The sequence below is a fragment of the Artibeus jamaicensis genome, unplaced genomic scaffold (genome assembly GCF_021234435.1).
Source record: "Artibeus jamaicensis isolate MK-2021 breed Jamaican fruit bat unplaced genomic scaffold, CSHL_Jam_final contig_465, whole genome shotgun sequence".
NCBI lineage: Eukaryota > Metazoa > Chordata > Mammalia > Chiroptera > Phyllostomidae > Artibeus > Artibeus jamaicensis.
In genome coordinates, this window is record NW_026521843.1 from 18,126,548 (window position 1) to 18,145,847 (window position 19,300).

Here is a 19,300-nt window from a genome sequence, read left to right on the forward strand (position 1 = left end):
TTGGGAGAACTGAGTAGAAATATCTGATGAGCTCTAAAGAATCTATCTGTTAAGAAGCTAAATCCACACTACATATAGCTACTACACTGAAAAAAATCTAACTTATACCAGCTCAAACTGTCTCACAATTTTTAAAAATTGTACAAATATTTAAAAATTATTCCAGAAAATTAATTTATTCTGGTCGATGCACATACAGAAAGCATCTAATTTAAAATGAGTAACTGCCACCATCGCAGCTTGTGTGTGTGTGCACGTGCTACCACTATGCACTCAATTTCAATTAGATTTGGATTTGAGTTCAAAAGATCTTTTTTGTTTCTAATTACTAAAAAAATAAGTTTACCAAGATTTTACTTAATAAGAAATAAATGACAATAACATCATAATACCCTAATCATAAATGTACCTTTAATTAAATATTTATTGCTAATTTATACTATATTACCACTTCATGTACCTCCTGTGCAGACATAGTTTGTTTTACAATCAATATTTCTAACAGTCACTGAAGCTTACCCACCTAAACTGAGCAAACACAGTTGCCTCTGCACCTGGAGAACTAGACTTGTGTACTTTTACAAGTATGAATAAAGCATATCACATAGTAAGAGAAAATTACTTACCTGAAACTTATCCTTTCAGAAGGTACACTGGGAAAATGGATTCTCTGAGCCCCTGTTTCAACTCCAAGTATGAGCTTTCTAGCTTTAAGAGCCATTGTGGCTGCCCCTAGGGGCAGCACAAGCTTTGGAACTCCCCTAGTGAGTTTGTCAGTGGTTTCTTCAGGTGCCTTCCCTCAGTTCTTTTCAAATTCAAAAGATGAGAGAAAAAATAACCCAAGAAAAAAAATCCTGTAAAGTAGAAACCTTACTCTTTGAGGGAAGGAGGGTAGCTCATTTGTGAATCCATTCCAGAGCACGCTTTCTGAGAAAAAGAAATACAGGTAAGTAATTTTCCCATCTCCAAAGGTGACTGGTGATTAATGAGTGGATTCACAGAGTGTGGAGAATCAGCTCCAGGGATGTCTGTTTCACACACAACTAATGAGGACAAACATAACAATGAATGTACGAGAACCCACACTACTTCTTAAGTACCTCAAACAAAAAGTAAAAGAATATGTATACTAAATACCTCAACATTAAGCTATACGCTGGATTGCGGAATTCAACGAGGAGCTTGGAAAACTAATCTATAAAGCCCTCAAAAGACCAGTCAATAAGACACTTTCAGACATTTGTCCAGTAAAAATTATACTGTTATACATTCACTTAATTACTTTATGTTTATATGTTAAGATATTTAAAAATACTTTAGTAAAACTCAGAACCTGTGAGATGGATTGCTAAAGAATTAAAACTGGGAACATTCATAACTGAGATCACTATCAAAGAAAAAAATAGATATTTCACAAAGGAAATATATTCTGAGCAGCATCAAATAAGGTAATCATTTTTATAAGCAAACTACTATAGCCCTTTCATTCTGAAACCTTAGTTATAATGTAAAAGTATTAGCCTTCTCTCAAACTTTCAAAAGATCAAAAACCTAAATATGTGAAGTCAGTATGTATAAATATCAAAGCTAGGGTAAGATATATTTCAGGAATTAGCTGACTTATTCCTTAAGCAAATTAAATATTTACAAAGTAGTAATACCCTGTCTATCCCAAGAGACTAACAACATAAAGGAGGAAGAGTATGCGTGAATAATCACTTTTTAATACATATTACAGTAGAAATCTGGATAAAGATATAAGTATTTAGAAGGATAATTTTTAACAGGTGGCACATATTTATGAAAAAAACTATGTAAACCTAGACAAATATAATAAGTTCAGAGGTAAAAATCCAAAATTGCTGAAGTGACAGAAATAAATTTTATTCATATTTTTTAAAAGAATATAATTTATCATTGATATTTACCAAGTAAATGTACTGAAATTGATTTGTACTTAAAACCACCATAAAAGGAAAATCAAATAAAAGCATGAATCCACTTTTAAATCATCAGTTTCTGTTAGCTCCGCTTTCACTTAGTAACTTCTTTAAAGTTAACTAAAAATTGTTACTGAAAGCTGTTAATAGTCTAAATTTGGAAACATAAATTTCAGAGAACTCAGGAAAACACAAATACTAACAGTATATATGAAGAAGAATAAAATGAAACTTAGGAAAATAAAATAAAAATCCCACTAATTACAAAAACTAAAATAGGCCCAGAAAAAATTCTCTTATTATGGAGCCATCCTATAGAATGTGGAACTTGGTAAGTATACAAAGTATGGGGACAACCTTATTTAACCAGGGTAAAAATCAAATATTAGCAGCAAATGTCCTTTCCCATATGTCACTCTTCCTGATAGTAACAGGAAAAATGAAAAGAGATGGGATCCTTGTGTTAGCGGAGAAACATCATCCTACTGAGCCAATAAGATAAAAGGCAAGCATTGAAGTGCAGGGTTTTTGCAAGTGAATCCAAATGAGGAGATAGTAAGAAAGGGAGTACAAACTCTAGGTTCCCAACTCTCCCTTAGCTCCCCTCACCCAAGAAGGAAATGAGACTCTATTTTGTATCTCTCTAATACCTGCTTCAAGTCTGAATCAAGGTAAGTGGGATCTGAAAGATGGACACCTTTAAAGCACTTTTAAAAAAGGAAGTAAATGCACACTGGCTAACAAAATCAGCAAGGCAAAATTCTTCCAGCTACACCTAGGTCTCCCAACTGTCTCTATCACCAAGTTTCTCACTTTGTTCCTCACAAAAGCTGGACAATACACAAAAGGAAACAACGACTAGAAGTGAGAAATGTCATTGCCAGTACTCTACTGTATTATTCAGCAAAAATAAAAAAATTCTACTGTACACGTGAGTAATTTTATCAACTGTACCATAATCCATTAATAGACTTTTCTTCAAAAAACCAGCTATTTAGAAATATAGAATGTGTTAAGAGTCTAACAAAAAACATGTTAAAGTCTCTTAAGTTCTCAAGGAACTGAATCTTTCCTGTAGAATGACTTAGAATCCAGTGTTATCATTCCTTTGGCATGGTAAAAATCAAACTGTAGAGTATCTTTAAAAAAGGAAGAAACCACTGAGTATTACCTTCATGAAAAAAGTTAGATACCTGAGATGGGAGTACAGCACTCACTAATTCAGAGAAGATGACTAGTGCCACCGAATCACAAACTTGAGAAATAAGAAACAACTTCCAAGGCAGTTTAGCCCATAACTAGCCAATGATACATATTATTTCAATAGGCATATTAAATAGAATATAAATCTCACTTTACAAGAATAACAGTTACTATTACTACTTTAGAAAAGAGACTACCAATTTTTGAATAGCATCCTTACAACACCTTCAACTTACCCCCAAACCTCAATCAAGTTTCCTAAGTAGAATCAGTACAATGCTTTCCATACACACAAAGTAAACACTTGATGGATATTGTTAGTGATAGTAAGTGAAAAAACAAACAGCTGAAAAAGTTGTATTACTTAACCACCAAACATAAATATAAATATGTTTTGGCCTATGTTTCACATTCCACGATCACCAGAAAAATGTATGTTGTAATTTAAGTCCCAAATTTTCAAGACATTAGATCAAATGACTTAAATAATTTTCTGAGAATCTAGATAGAATGTAACACAAAATTTGTTTTTCTCTCCACACTATACTTAAATATAGTAGTGCAGTAGGGTTTGTTTACTCTCAAATGCAGTAGTGAGGTAAAGAACGACCCCACAGAGAAGAGCAGTGTTAAGGTGGCCACTGACACCTTAATACTTAAGGCGTTCTGCATGGATCTATGCTGGGGCGGCACATGGTGCCAACCTAGGAGAAGGGCTGAGACCCTGAAAAACTGTATCATGAGAACCAATTATTTAAATCATGGAGTGATTTAAAGTGATGCATAAGAGCCTTAAAAGTGAAGAGGGAAGGGGCAAATGCTTCATGAATTTTTAATTTCTAAAACATTATTACCATTTCAAATTTATAATACTAAAGAAAAATAGCCCTTTTTTCCAATATGATGCACCTTAATTTTTAAGATCAACTATTACTAAACTTCAGAATTCCCAAGAAACTCTTTTAAGCATCTACCTAGCCCTCAGATATAAGTATAGTCACACCTTGGTACTCGTCAGTTCAGAACTCATCAAACTCTGTGCTCGTCACATTTTAACAAGAAAATGTTTCAGCACTCAGCACTTGCTCAGGACTCGTCTCACTCGCTAGAACTTGAGTGAGTCATGACACCACTGCACCAGAGAGAATGCTTCATCATTTGGTAATTGGTACTCATGGGTTTTGACACTCCATCGCAAGTTCTGGAACGAATTAACGAGTATCAAGGTACCACTGTAATATACTTATAACCACAAAAAATAACATCTCCCGAAGGTAGCCAAGTGAATTTGTCATTAAAGACCCCTGAGAACATCTGAGGAAGTACGGCAAAGTAGCACAGCTATGAATACCCTAAACAAGAGCTTTCACCTCAGCACTACTGATATTTTGGGCAAAATAATTCTTCAATGTAGGGGCATTCCTGTGCATTATTATAGGATATTCACTGAGCAGCTTCCCTGGAATATATTCACTAGGTGCCAGTGGCATCCTCACCGCCCACCCACCAAGCTGTGATGATCAAATATGTCTTGAGGCATTTCCAAATGCCCCCTGGAGGACAATCCACCCCACTGAGAAATTGGTGCCTTAAATAAAAATACCACTAGGGAGGATGATTCTTTTGAATTGAAATTTCAAGGCCACTCATAGCACAACATAACAGAAGAAAATGCCAGCCTAAACAGTTCAGATAAATGTTGAGTTAACTCTAGCAATGAATGGGTTAGAGGTAAAAAGCCAGGGCTCCCTAGATCTCACTGAGGATGTTTTTCAGGCCATTCTAGCACTCCACCTTAAAATTTATGGTCTTGTGCCTTATGCTTTCTTTATAATCAAAGCAATCTGAAGGATGAATAGGTAGTGGCACCCTTAAACCAATGAACACATGAGTCAAAGATACGTCCTACAATGAACAGTATTCAGAAATATTCTAGAAGAGTAAACGAGCAAATTTTGTCCAAAGAATTCAAAAATCAAAATTTACTGAAAAAAGCACTGATAAATATCTCACTTTCTTTATGATCTATTCACTGTGAAGCTTCCTTATTCTTTTAACTCACAATAATAATAAAAATCACTTAGGAGTCCTTGACCTTATGAACCATTCCCAATGAAAACCACATTTGCTAACTGCCAACATGTCACAATCTTTGGAAGGTACTTTACACTGACAGCAATCATGGGCAAAAATTAAGCATCAAAGGAATAAAAGAAAGAAAAAAAAAGACTAATTACAAAAAGAAAAATGTGGAAAAGGACTGCCATTGCACAGAGTGCTCTTCTGTGTTCTAGAGAAGAAAATTTGTTTTATACACCAAAAAATCTACTTCGGGCATCTACCACACAACTCTACCTGGAAATGGGGTTAAAAGATTTTAACTCCCACTAATGTAAGTGCCTAAGCAAGGATGCCCTCACGGTGTGAATCCAATTATACCAGTCGCCTTTGGAAATGTCTTCATAATCCACTATTATAATCTGATCCTTTTTAAATGACCAAGAGACTTTTTATTCACTTTTAAACATTGCTGCTAAAAGTAAAACTTTCCAAGAAAAGTGACAGAGAACTGAAAAACAGCTTAGAATGAAAAGATACCTTTAACCACAGTATGTAATAGCTACCATGATATGTTAAAATCTAGAACTTACCCCAATGGCAGAAATCAGAAGAAACCACAAAGAGATTACTAGGATCCGCTAGATATTTACTGAAGAGTTTTCCGAATTCCTGTTCTTTTGACTCACTCAGAGCTCCAACCAGTACAGGAATAATGGTAAACTCATCCTTATGGCTTAAAGAAAACAGAAAAAAAAGTCACTTAAGAAGTATAAGAATAAAAATAGTTTCCAATTTGCACTAAAAAGTGGAACATTTATTAATACTGGCAAAGATAATACACATAATATTGTTGAATTCTTAAAATATATACATGAAATGTTTAAGGAAGACCATTTAAAATGAGAGGTACGAGTGGTACAGAATACTCAAAATATCCATTTAAATTACAGAAATGTACGATACTTCCTTAGATAAACAAAGCTATTTTACTACCAAGTAGAGTAAGATCATCAGATCATCACCAAGTCAAGTTTTCTCAACTACCCATCAAGGCTAGAATCACCTGCCCGATCCTTCTGCAATTTTAAAAGAACATTAAACTCTTCCTCATCTATTTTAATCCCATGCTATTATTAATATCACCATTTCTGGCACTTGTTCTATAAACCTGCCAACTGAGACCTACAACACTTAATACTGGCTCCCATAAAATTCGCCAACTACACTTCCACCTGTAGTAATAAACAGATACAGGATAGCCTGAAAATACAACTCAAATTTTACTGGCGTCTAGGGTGAACATACAATTCAAGGAAGTAGGTATTATTTTCTAGCAGCAAGAAAAAGACACCATGGCCACCCACAATGTTTATGGCATATCCACAAGTCCCTTTTTCACTCTACAGATTGACAGATTTATGGAAAAGGAACAGCGCAGATTAATAAAGAAGAACTATGATGGGCTATAGAAATAGACGTTTATCCAAACCCTTTTAAAATGTTCATTATAGTGAAATTTTATTTATATATATTCAATATTATTTATATTCTAAATTAATATGAAATAAGCATGAAATCATGTTTGTCTAACTTGTTCTGAACAGGACTTAAGGGGAAAAAAATCACCATTATAATAAATTCTTTTTAATATGACAATTTGACACTGATGTAGGACAAACAGAATTTATAAAAAGGTTCTTTAAAGTACTAAGTTTAAGTAGTCCCAAAATAAATGTTAGCCCAGCTTCATAAAGCTAAATTCGGGGCACCCAAGCGCCTCCCCCATAGAAGCCCCCTTACCCTTGTCAATTGCGAAATAAACAGATCATACAGATCTCCAGTCCCTCTGCAATGCAGGGGCTTCTTGGGCAGAATCTGCATCTATGGAGTAAGAAAAAAAGAGGAAGCTGGCAGAGGAAGCTGCCTTGGGATAGTTCTTTCTCTGACTCTTACCAATTTGCTTAACAACTGCATGAGTGAATAGGGGCTCTTCAATAAATTAAGAGTGATTATCATTTCATAAAAGAGAATCTGAGCTCTAGCAAAAGTTCAAGAAGATTGTTATGACCTTTTCTAACTTCAAATACCACCTACATAAATAAATACACCAAGATCATCAAAGAGTCTGCAAGTAATTATGACATGGCAGCAAAGCAGTTTTATAGAGTATAAAAAACAAGAACTCAGAAGAAATGGGTTCAAGGGCTATCTCCATCACACACCAGTGTTGAGAGTATGGCCAACTCACCAACCTAACAATTTCCTGATCTGTAAAATGATCATAATTACACCATCTATTTCATAAAACTGTTACAAATGAGGAATACTACAGAAGTGCTTTGTCAATAATAGTTGGCTCACTCTGTAGAAACACGTCTTCCTTCCACAAGTCACCAAACTGTTCAGTTAACCTGTTTGAGTTTGCAAACTGATCTATACAAAGATAAAATTCTCATACTAAGAACTCTAAGCTTTGATTCAAGATTCATCCATCTACCTTTGTCATTCTCCCTTTTAAACAATTACTGTTTTCCATCCCCACAAAGCATGAAGTAGAAAAAGGAGCACTGGGCTTTGATATGTAATAATCCTAGGTTTTAGAATATGGAAAACAATTTATGAAACTGAATAAACTGTCAAAGACAACCATTTTGTGCTCTAAACATCAACTAAAAACAAAAAAAATCAGAGTTTATTCATGAAAAATGACTGAATTTCTTAGGAAGAAGAGGGGAAGCCCAGCATCTTAGGAGCTGTCTCCTAAGACATGATGACTAGAGAAGACCCAACAGAAAGTAAAGGAGGCAAACTTGAACACAGCCCGAACTTTGAGTGTGTGACCCAAAATCTACACAATCTACCACCAGATGGTTAGAGTTAGAGTTAACTAACTCTAGAGTTAAGGCTTACAGGCTCCAGGCATTCAAGCACAACTGCCAATGAATCCTTAGCTAAGCACTATGCAAACCAGACACAGGGGCACACTCTAGGAAGCCAAGGTAAAAAATACAAGAATTCTTTAAAAACTGAGCATATACATTCAGTAGCTATATACTGTGGTAGGGGGATACTGCAGTAAGAATCCATGAAAGTTACTTTTTTTAAAAAAATGAGGAGATGAGAGAAACTTCCAACACCACCACCTCCTACAGAAAAAAGTTAACAGAATCAGAATCAAGTTGCTATAATATACTAAGTAAAAATTCTAGCTTTTTATATTTTATTGATTATGCTATTATAGTTGTCCCAATTCTTCCCCCTCTGCCCCACTTTACCCACTCCCTCTCAGCAATCATGTCCATGGAACATGCATGTAAGTTCTTTAGCAACTCCATCTCCTATACTGTTTTAAACATCCACCTGCCTATTCTGTTAATACCAACACATACTTCTTAATCCCTTCATCTTTTCCCTCATTTCCCCAAATCCCCCTCCCACCTGGCAACCATCCAAATGTTCTCCATATCTGATTCTGCTTGTTTGCTTAGTTTGTTGTTTAGATTCACCTGATGACAGATATGTATTTATTGCCTAATTATTGTTCATAGTTTTGACCTTTTTCTTAGTAAGTCCCTTGAACATTTCATGTAATAATGGTTTGGTGATGATGAAAGCCTTCATCTTTACCTTGTCTGGGAAGCACTTTCTCTGCCTTTCGATTCTAAATGATAGCTTTGCTGGACAGAGTCATCTTAACTGTAGGTTCTTGCTTTTCATCACTTCGAGTATTTCTTGCCAGTCCCTTCTAGCCACAAAGTTTCTTTTGAGAAATCAACTGACAGTTTTATGGGAACTTCCCTATAGGTAACTATCAGTTTTTCTCTTGCCACTTTTAAGATTCTCTATTTTTAACCTTTGTCATTTTCATAATGATGTGTCTTGGTGTGTCCATTTGTTTGGGACTCTCTGTGCTTCCTGGTTTTGCACGTCTATTTCCTTCACCAAATTATAAAAGTTTTCTTTCACTATTTTTTCAAATAGGTTTTCAATTTTTTGCTCTTTCTCTTCTCCTTCTGGCTCCCCTATGATGCAAATGTTGTACACATGAAGTTGTCCCTGAGGCTCTTTACCCTATCCTTGTTGTTTGGGGGTTTTTTTACTCTTTTTTTTTCTTCTTGCTGTTCTGATTAGATGTATTTTTCTTCCTTATGCTCCAAATTATTGATTTGATTCTCATTTTCATCCACTCCACTGTTGATTCTCTATAAATCATTCTTTGTTTAAATTAGTGTATCCTTCATTTCTAACTGGATCATTTTTATGCTGTTGAAGTATCCCCTGAATTCCTTGAGCATCATTATTACCAGTATTTTGAACTTTGCACCTGATAGATTCTTTAACTTCATGTTGTTTGGCTCTTTCTCTAGAGTTTTCTTCTATTCTTTCATTTGGGCCATATTTCTGTCACTGCATTTTGGCAGCTTCTCTCTGTTTCTAGGTATTAGGTAGAGCTGCTTTGACTCCCTCTTGGTAGCATGGCCTAATGTCATAGGTGTCCTGGAGGGTCCAGCCTTCCCTACTACCCAAGCTGGATACTTCACCTGCAGCCTCCATGTGGGCTGAGTATTCTCTCCTCTCGTAGCTGGGTCTGGATTGCCGTCCGCAGGTTAATAGGACGAATTTACCCAAACCAATAAGCTGGTAGAACTGGCCGTGAACTATCTCCACCTGTGGCTTGTGGAGGTAGCTGGATGGTGGTACTCCAATGTGGTCTGTAACTGTTTGCTGAGTGCACAGGCTCTTGGGATTCCTGGGTGGTACAGGCCAAGATCAGCCACCACCTGTGCTCTGATGGGGCCACTTGGCATAAGCTATAAAGCACAGGTGGCAACCACAAGGCCCATGGGCCAAATCCCGCCCCCCACCTTGTTTTATGCAGCCCAGCACCTTGTTTCTACCCAGCAACAGTGCCAAGCTCTCACTTAACTGCTAAGGAGTAGTTACATTTATACAGTCCTAAAATTACATTCAGCACTTTGAAGGCAACAGCAAGGCTGATATGGCCCCCAGCACATATGAGTTTGACACCCCTCCTATAAAACACTCTGCAGAAGGCTGCTGCTGCTGCTGGTGCTAGGCCTGGGAAATTTGAGAATTGAGGGTATAATAACTGAAATTAAAAAGCCACTAGAGGACTTCCGCCAAGATGGAGGCATAGGTGGATGTGCCGTGCCTTCTCACACAACCAAGTTTAGAGACAACTAAATATTAGCAACAGAAAACACAGCCAGAACACGGAAAATTGAACTTTTCGGAAGTCCGTTAACAACAAATTCTTCAGCCTGACCGGTAAGGGGCGAAACCAGCGGCTGGTGAAGCGGGATTGCACAGGAGGTCTCGGTCAGCCGGACTCAGGCGCGGAATCCAGACGCGGAATCCAGGCGCAGGGTTGGACCTAGTGAGCGACCCAGCGAGCAACCAGGCGAGCGACCGCGGGGGGAGACAGCGGGGCAGTGGGGCTGCGTGTTGACTGAGGTCGCGCATTTGTGCGCGGGTGGACAGGTGAGGGAGTGGGCGGTTGGACCTGGCCGGCAGGTCCCCACGGCCAGCGGCAGTGGAGGGCGCCGCCATTTCCCTGCTCTGACCCCACCTCCACATACAGCATCATAACCCAGCGACTCTGAGTGGCCCGGCCCAGGTGAACCACCTAAGGCGCGGCTCCTCCGCACCCAGCTGTGAGAAACAGCAGAGGGGGCCGCCATTTCCCTGCTCTGACCACGCCCCCACATACGGCGTCACAACCCAGCAACCTGGGAGTCCAAGGCGCCGCTTCTCACACTTAAAGGGCCAGAACAGACCAAAAATGTCGCAGGAAGACCTCAAAGCCCCAGAGATAAATCTAAGCGACGAAGAAATAGCAAAACTCACAGACACACAGTTTAAAACACTGGTGATCAGGATCCTCACAGAACTGGTTGATTATACCGACAAATTAGACAAATATATGAAGGCGAAACTAATTGAAATGAATGGAATTGCAATAGCAATTCCACCAATAGCAATGGACACCAATAGCAATGAAAAGGAAACTGGGACTCAGATCAATGGAGTGGACCAGAAGAAAGCAAATAATGGCCAAACAGAAAAGAGTCAAGAAGCAAGAATTCAAAGAAATGAGGAGAGTCTTAGGAACCTCCAGGACATCCTTAAACGCTCCAACATCCGAATTATAGGGGTACCAGAAGGGGGAAAGGCACAGCCACCAGTGGAAAACTTATTTGAACAAATAATAAAGGAGAATTTCCCTAATCTGGCAAAGGAAATAGACTTCCAGGAAATCCAGGAAGCTCAGAGTACCAAAGAAGTTGGACCCAAGAAGGAACACACCAAGGCACATCATAATTACATTAGCCAAAATTAAAATGAAGGAGAGAATCCTAGAAGCAGCAAGAGCTAAGGGGACAATCACCTATAAAGGAGTCCCCATCAGACTGTCAGCAGATTTCTCAAAAGAGACCTTACAGGCAAGAAGGGGCTGGAAAGAGGTATTCCAAGTCATGAAATCTAAAGACCTACATCCAAGATTGCTCTATCCAGCAAAACTTTCATTTAAAATGGAAGGGCAGATAAAGTGCTTCTCAGATAAGATCAAATTCAAGGAGTTCATCATCACCAAGCCCTTATTATATGAAATGTTAAAGGGACTTATCTAAGAAAAAGAAGTTAAAGAAACATGAACAGTGAAAGGACAACAAACTCACAGTTATTAACAACCACACCTAAAACGAAAGCAAACTAAAAGGACAGCTAGATCAGGAATGGAAACATAGAAATGAAGATCTCAAGGAGGGTTAGCAACAGGGAAGTAGGAGGAAGAGAAGGGGGTAGAAGGTACAGAAAATAAGTAGCATAGAAAATAGAAGTAGATAGAAGATAGATGGGGGGGCAAGAATAGCATGGGAAATATAGAATCTAAAGGAATTGAGACACATGGTCATAAACTAAAGGGGGGGTAATGGTGGGGACGGGGGGTAGGGTGGAGGGGAATGAAGGGGGGGAATAGAACAACTGTAACAGCATAATCAATAAAAAATTTTAAAAAAAAAAGCCACTAGATGGTCTGAAGAGCAGATTCAACATTACATAATGAATCAGAGATAATAAAGGTAAAATAAATTATGCTGTCTGAAGAAGAGAAAAAAGATTGAAGAAAATGAACAGAGCATTGGGGACTTGTAAACAAACTGAAACATACCAGAATTCATACAGTTGAGAGTCCCAGAATAGGAACAATATAGATATTAGAAGAAATAAAGGCTGAAAATTTTCCAAGTTTATTTAAAAACATTAATCTATGGATCCAAAAAACTTAATCCAAACTAGGGTAAGTGCAAAGTGCTTCCCACTGAAATAGATCATAATGAAAATGATGAACACCAAAGACAAGGAGAAAATCTTGCATGCAGCTAAAGGAAAATGACTCATTACTTATAGGCTAGCCTTTCAATGAATAGTACTGGGATAACTGCACACCCATATGAAAAAAGGTGAACTCAGAACTTCAATTCATACCATACACACAAAAAAAAACTCAAACTGGACAACAGACATAACTATAAGAACTAAAATTGTTACCCTCTAGAAAAAGGGTTAGCAAATGTCTTTTGCAAGGGGCCATCAAGTATATATTTCAGGTTTCTGGAACCATACAATATTTGTAGCCAACTAGATAACTGTCACCATAAGAAGGAAGCAGCCACAGACAATAAAGGGTGAGGCAAACGTAGGTTTACAGTTGTGACTACACAAAACACAAAATGAGGTGACATCACACATCTATCAAAATAGTCACAATGGAAAAGATTGATAACAGGTGTTGGCCAGAATGTGGAGAAACCGAAACTCTCCTGCATTGGTCCTGGAATATAAAATGGTGCTGTCACTTTCTCAAACAGTTTGGCAGATTCTGAAAGAGTTACAACATAGACTTATCATGACCCAGCCATTTCATTCCTAACTACTTATTCAAAAGAAATGGGCCCTGGCTGGTGTAGCTCAGTGGATTCAGCACGGGCCTGCAAACTAAGGGATCGCAGTTCGATTCCCAGTCAGGGCACATGCCTGGGTTGCAGGCCAGTTCCCAGCGGGGTACACACAAGGGGCAACCATACATTGATATTTCTCTCCCCCTCTCCTTCCCTTCTCCTCTAAAACATAAATACATAAAATATTTTTTAAAAAAAGAAATGAAAACACATCTTCACATTAAGACTTGGTGTAAAAATGTTTATAACATTATTCCTAAAAGGCGAAAATGGAAATGATCCAAATGTCCCATCAACTGATGAATGGATAAACAAAATGTGGTATATTCATACAATGAAACCAAGATTTTGAATAAAAAGGAATATACTGATACGAGCCACAACATGGATAAACCTCAAAAACAGTATGCTAAGTAAAACAGGACAGATACAAATGACCACATCTTATATGATCCCATTTATATGACATTTCCAGAAAATGCGAATCTATAGAGAGAGACAGCAGGTAAATGGTTGCCTGAAGATGAGCAAGAATTCACCCGCAAATGGATACAAGTTGTCTTTTTTGGGTGATGAAAATGTTCTAAAACTTGATTCTGAAAGTAGTTCCATAACTGTATAAATTTACTAAAAATCATTGAGTTTTACTCTTATGTGGGTGAATTTTATGGGATATAAGTCATACTTCAATAAAACTGTTTTTTTAAAAGAAGAAAATTTATCTTTGCCACTTCCAAGTCAAGCTACTGGGAGCAGGTTACTTACCACTATCCTAAGCCTTAATTTTGTCTTCAGTAAAAACAGAATCAGTAATATTTACAACAACACTCTTACGAGTGCTTTAAAAATATAGAGGAAAGCTTTATCCCTTCTTTTTCTGTCCTATACCTTACACCATGCAACAGAAAATTAATACATCTAAGATGTGTAACATACTAAAAAGAACCGATATCCCAGAACCAGAAGTGGAGTGCTCTCTTTAAAAACAAACATCACTGTATTACCAGTGCTCCTAATGGCACAGAATATGAAAAGTCTAAATCCTAATGTAAAAGTTCTAGTATAAAAATGTGAATTCTACAGTTAATATATAGTTAAATCTATAGTTAATAATAATGTATTGCATATTTGGAAGTTGCTAACAATAGACCTTAAAAGTCCTCAAGACAAAGAAAAAATATAAATTCTAATTTATTTTAAGTGATAAGAGAATAATTGCCAGTGTTTTACTTAATTAGCAGTACATAAATAATTTAAACTTTAAAACTAATGATGTTTTAAAACAGATGAAGTACTATACAGTTATTTGCTTAATGAGCATGAGAATTTTTCTTCTCTCTACAAATACTTCCAATTTCCTAAAGATTTTAGGAGTCCAGAGCTTCTGAAAGTGAGAATTAAATAATCATAACTAAGCCAGTAAGAAGGAACATTATCCTTATCCCCAAAGGTGCTAAAATTGTTGCCACAATAATACCATCATGTGATTTTGTTCTCCTCTTCTCTTTTACATAGAAAATAATCACAGGGGAAAAAAAGACAACAGAACACATACAGACAAATAAATGCCTTATACTACCTCTTGTTCATCCTTTTTGTGGTCATAGAAACTGAAATTGTTCCATTACAACAAACAAAAAAATTTAGCTCTATTCTAGAGATCCTCCATGTTCTATCATTCTAAATAACCTCTTACTGATACACCCATGTAATGTTCAAAGTATATATGGACAAAACCAAAGGCGGGGGCTGGAATCACAGGAGAGAGGTGGGGATGGCTGGGGGAGGGGGGCAGGAGTGAGGAAAAGGCAGAAAACTGTACTTGAAAAACAAAAAAATTAAAAAGAAATGGAAAAATAAACGGAAGTTGTCAATTTACTTTAAAAAACTCAGAAATATATAAAGAAAATCCATGTTTGCTCTAAAATGTCAGTAAATAACAAACAAGATTTAACTGCAGGACATGCAAAAATAGACACATAACCACGAGTATAAAAGCCACAGAATAAGAACACATTTGAAGATGTCACTGGTCTTGTGGCTGTCATTTAAACTCAACAGAGGCAGGATACTCAAGACTTTTTTCTACGTCCAGAGACAAGCTGTTCCACTGTGTTAAAGACTATCTGTACAAGAACGGATCTTACTTTTCCTGACCATCTGTAATACCTGAAGACCTTAACTGAGGCCACCATCAGAACGGGAAGTTAAAATCTTAAGATCTAGTAACAAAGCTAAGGTATAATAAGGGTTAGGATGGCACAGAGTAAAATGAATCAAAAACTCCAAGTTGGAATGGCAATCTGGCAGCCCGGAATTGGGAAAGAAATGGGAATTCTGCAGGACAGTTAAGAGTGCAGGTCTGCTGTGCACTCTTTAGGAGGACCTGCTTGTAAGATCATCATCCTCAGCTGGTATGTGAGAGCTTGCCCTTTATTATGTTCCTTATGATGATTAAGTCTGTTTTACCCCCTTGAGACGCTGTACCAGCTTGCCCAGATTGCTTATAAAAACATGGTTATGGCTAACATCTGCTTTCCTTCTGGGAGTAGTTCCTTCTGTATCGTGGCTAGTTACGCCAGCAGAAAAGTGCCTCCATAACCAGTCCCCAATAGAAAACTGGGATTTTGAATCTTAACAGCAAGGCCACCTGGCCAAAAACAGTATATACATATTACACTGCTAGAGAAAAGCAGGTTCTATTCAGCCCACCCTATGGAAGCCAGGAATGTTGGAGGCCGGCACCTGGATTCCTCCAGATTCTGCCTTAATGTGTCTTTTTCCTTTGTTGGTCTTGCTGTGAATTTATCTTTTCCAATAAACCAGAATTTGGTATACAACTGCGGTCTAGTGAGTCTCCAAATGTTGTGAAACTCTCAAAACAGGTTTTAAAGGCAAAGTAAAACAAAAGAATCACAACTGCAAGAATTTTAGGGAGTCCTAAGAAAAACAATTTCTCTCTGCTCTGCCTCTTGATCAAATTTACTTTCAGACCACAGTTACAAACCTCCAGACTTTAAGTAGAATACTCTCATGTGAGAAAGAACAAACTGAAGAGATCTAGAAAACAGCAGGGAGAGCCAAAGGACAAAGGAAGGGAAGAGAGAGAGAATAAGGTAAGCCAGCTGTAACAACTAAAATTAACATTTAAGTTATTATACATCTTATACTATTTGATCAGATAAGTGCATCTTATGAGACTCTCAAAATTAATCTCAAAGGGTATATCTTTCTGAATTTCCATTTGAGTAGGAACACTGATAAAAATTTTATAAGGGCAAGCATATTTCAGGTACTAGAGAGCCATACTAAACTCTACCTTTTGAAGCTCAACCATTTGAATTATATATATCTCTATAGATATATAGAGATATATATAGATATAGATAAATAGATATGTTTTAAACCCTATCATGAACAGGTCAAGTTAACTAAAGAAATTCCAGTATTTTGTTAGAAATAAGTCAACATTTCCATGTCCTATGTTCTCTTAAATTTGTATTTATTGCTAGCTTTACACCTTCTCTGATAATGGGACACTACCAGGCCTTAAACTTTTAAATTTTCTTCAAATCATCTTACTCCCCCCACACAAAACATTTACCAAGTTTTCTTGGTTCTGACCTTTAAATGTCTTCCACAATCTGCTCACTTTGCTACCTCTTCACTTCTACCTTAGTTGAAAGCCACCATGGTTTCTTTACTAAACTATTTCTATCAAACTCTTGTAGCTCTAGTCCATCCTTCATAGTACCACCACACCATCAAGGAGTAATATTCTTACAGGCAAATTCTAATCATGTTACTCCCACCTTTGCTACGGAACTTTAACTTGGTCTGTAACAATCCTGGAATAAAATACAAATATCTTAAAATGATATTCAATACCCTCCATAATCTGTTTCCAAATTATTGTTCCACATTTCTAATCCTGTCCCTCTTACTCTATGTCTCTACAGATCACTTACTCAAATGTCACCAATCCCACATTGGCATCATATATGTGTGAAAAGTCAGATAAGGTGTAACATAACAAGAAGTGACAGAACCAATATCCAACTAAAAATATTCATACATATTGAAAAAACTTTTTCTAACTATGCAGGTCAAACAAGAAACATCTATAGACAGCCTCAGTTACTATGTAAGACTTTTTTAACTTCCACAAAGGTTCTATTTCTTCCTCCTTTAAGAAAACATTTTTTCATATTATTCACAAAGTGTCCCCCCTAATATTTTCAGTACCCATCTGATACCATACATAATTATTACAGTATTATTGACTATATTTCCTATGCTATATTTTACATCCCTGTGACTATTTTGTAACTATCAATGTGTACTTCTTAATTCCTTCAATGTTTTCACCTAGTCCCCCAAGCCTCCATCCCTCAGGAAAACACTAGTCCGTTCTCTCTGCACCTATGAGTCTGTTTCTGTTGTTTGTTTACATTGTTCTTTAAATTCCACATATAAGTGAAATCATATTGTATTTGTCTTTGAATGACTTGTTTCACTTAGCATAATACTCTCTGGGTCCATCCATGCTGTTGCAAATAGTAAGATTTCATTCTCTTTTATGGCTGAGTAGTATTCCATTGTGTGTACATACTACCACTGTTTTCTCTACTTGTCTACTGATGGGTAATTGGGTTGGTTCCATATCTTGGTTATTGAAAATAATGATACAATGAACATAGGAGTACATATATTCTTTCAAATTAGTGTTCTGGGTTTCTTCAGATATATTCCCAAGAGTGGACTCATTGATTCATAGGCAGTTCCATATTTCATTTTGAAAAACCTCATACTGTTTTCCACAGTGGCTGCACCAATCTGCATTCCCAACAACAGTGCATAGGGTTCCCTTTTCTCCACTTCCTACACAACACTTGTTTGCCCATAAGGTTCTTAAAATAAGCCCTGGACTTTCATATTCCTGTATTTTGAGTTTCCAACACTCCCTTTCCCACAAAAATCTTCTGCACCATTCTGTGAAAGTTCGAGACATCATCAAAGTCCATGCCACCCCCTCCATAAGCTTTCTCTGTGCTTCCCTAATTCAGCTATGATCTCTTTGCTCCCATGATTCCTTTCTCTGCTCCCATACACTCTTCAACTGCACTTATTACATTTTGAATTATATCATATTTATTTATATAAATATCTTAATTCTCCTACAAGGCTATCTGCTGAGGAAACATACAATATGTGCTTATTTTTTTGTATTCCCCATCAGTCCTTGCTTAAAGATTGGTACAATTAGGAAGCTAATTCAGATGAACCAAAAGCTTAAAATTTTTAGAGTAAATGTCATCTTAAAAACAATCCAATTTTTACATAAATTAAGTAGTAAATATTAAGGGGAAAAAATGACTATTTGGGAACTAGAATGAGTTTTGTGTACTAGCCAACTTAATTACTCCCATATATAAAATACATTATTGTTAATTTATGATCTAAAAAAAGATCAGAGACTTCTGGCCAAGATAGAGGGGTACATAGATATATTTTGCCTCCTCACACAACCAAAAGAAGGACATAAAATTTAAAAACAAAAAGCAACCAGAAATGACAGAAAACCAAACCCTATGGAAGTCTGACAACCAATGAGTTAAAGAAGAAACATTCACCCAGACTGGTAAGAAGGGGAGAGGCAAGTCAGCAGCTGGAGGACCAGGTGGGCAAAGCACTAGCTGGTGACCCCAGGGCAAGAAAGGCAGTGGCTGGTGGACTGGGCAGTCCCACCTTCATGTGCAGATAAACTGTGAGGACCAACTGGGGAGGAAGACAGACCGTGCAACCCAGGGTTCCAGCATGGGAAAAGAAAACCCCAAAACTTCTGGCTATAAAAACCTGTGGGGATTGTGATGGTGGGAGAAACTTCCGGCCTCACAGGAGTTTGTTGGACAGACCCACAGGGTCCTAGAACAGACACAAACCCACCCACCCAGGAATCAGCACCAGAAGGGCCCAATTCCCTTGTGGGTAGCAGAGGAAGTGACTGAAAGCCAGCTGAGAGCTAAGAAAGTGGTATTGTTCCCTTTGATTCCCCCGCCTACCCACACACAGCACAACAAGGCAATATGGATTGCCCCACTCTGGCAAATA

The 19,300-nt window shown here is 37.3% G+C and overlaps 1 protein-coding gene across 2 annotated transcripts in view; it reads right to left on the minus strand.

The window, feature by feature from the left end:
* MEMO1 (mediator of cell motility 1) overlaps positions 1 to 19,300 on the minus strand; it is a 112,790-nt gene that overhangs the window by 15,664 nt on the left and 77,826 nt on the right. The window contains exon 6 of one of the 2 annotated variants that reach the window (XM_037146597.2): positions 5,795 to 5,937. The exons of the other annotated variant lie outside the window; for it this stretch is intronic. Within the exon in view, the coding sequence (XP_037002492.1) occupies positions 5,795 to 5,937 (143 nt within the window). The remainder of the gene's footprint in view (positions 1 to 5,794; positions 5,938 to 19,300) is intronic. 2 annotated transcript variants of the gene reach the window in all.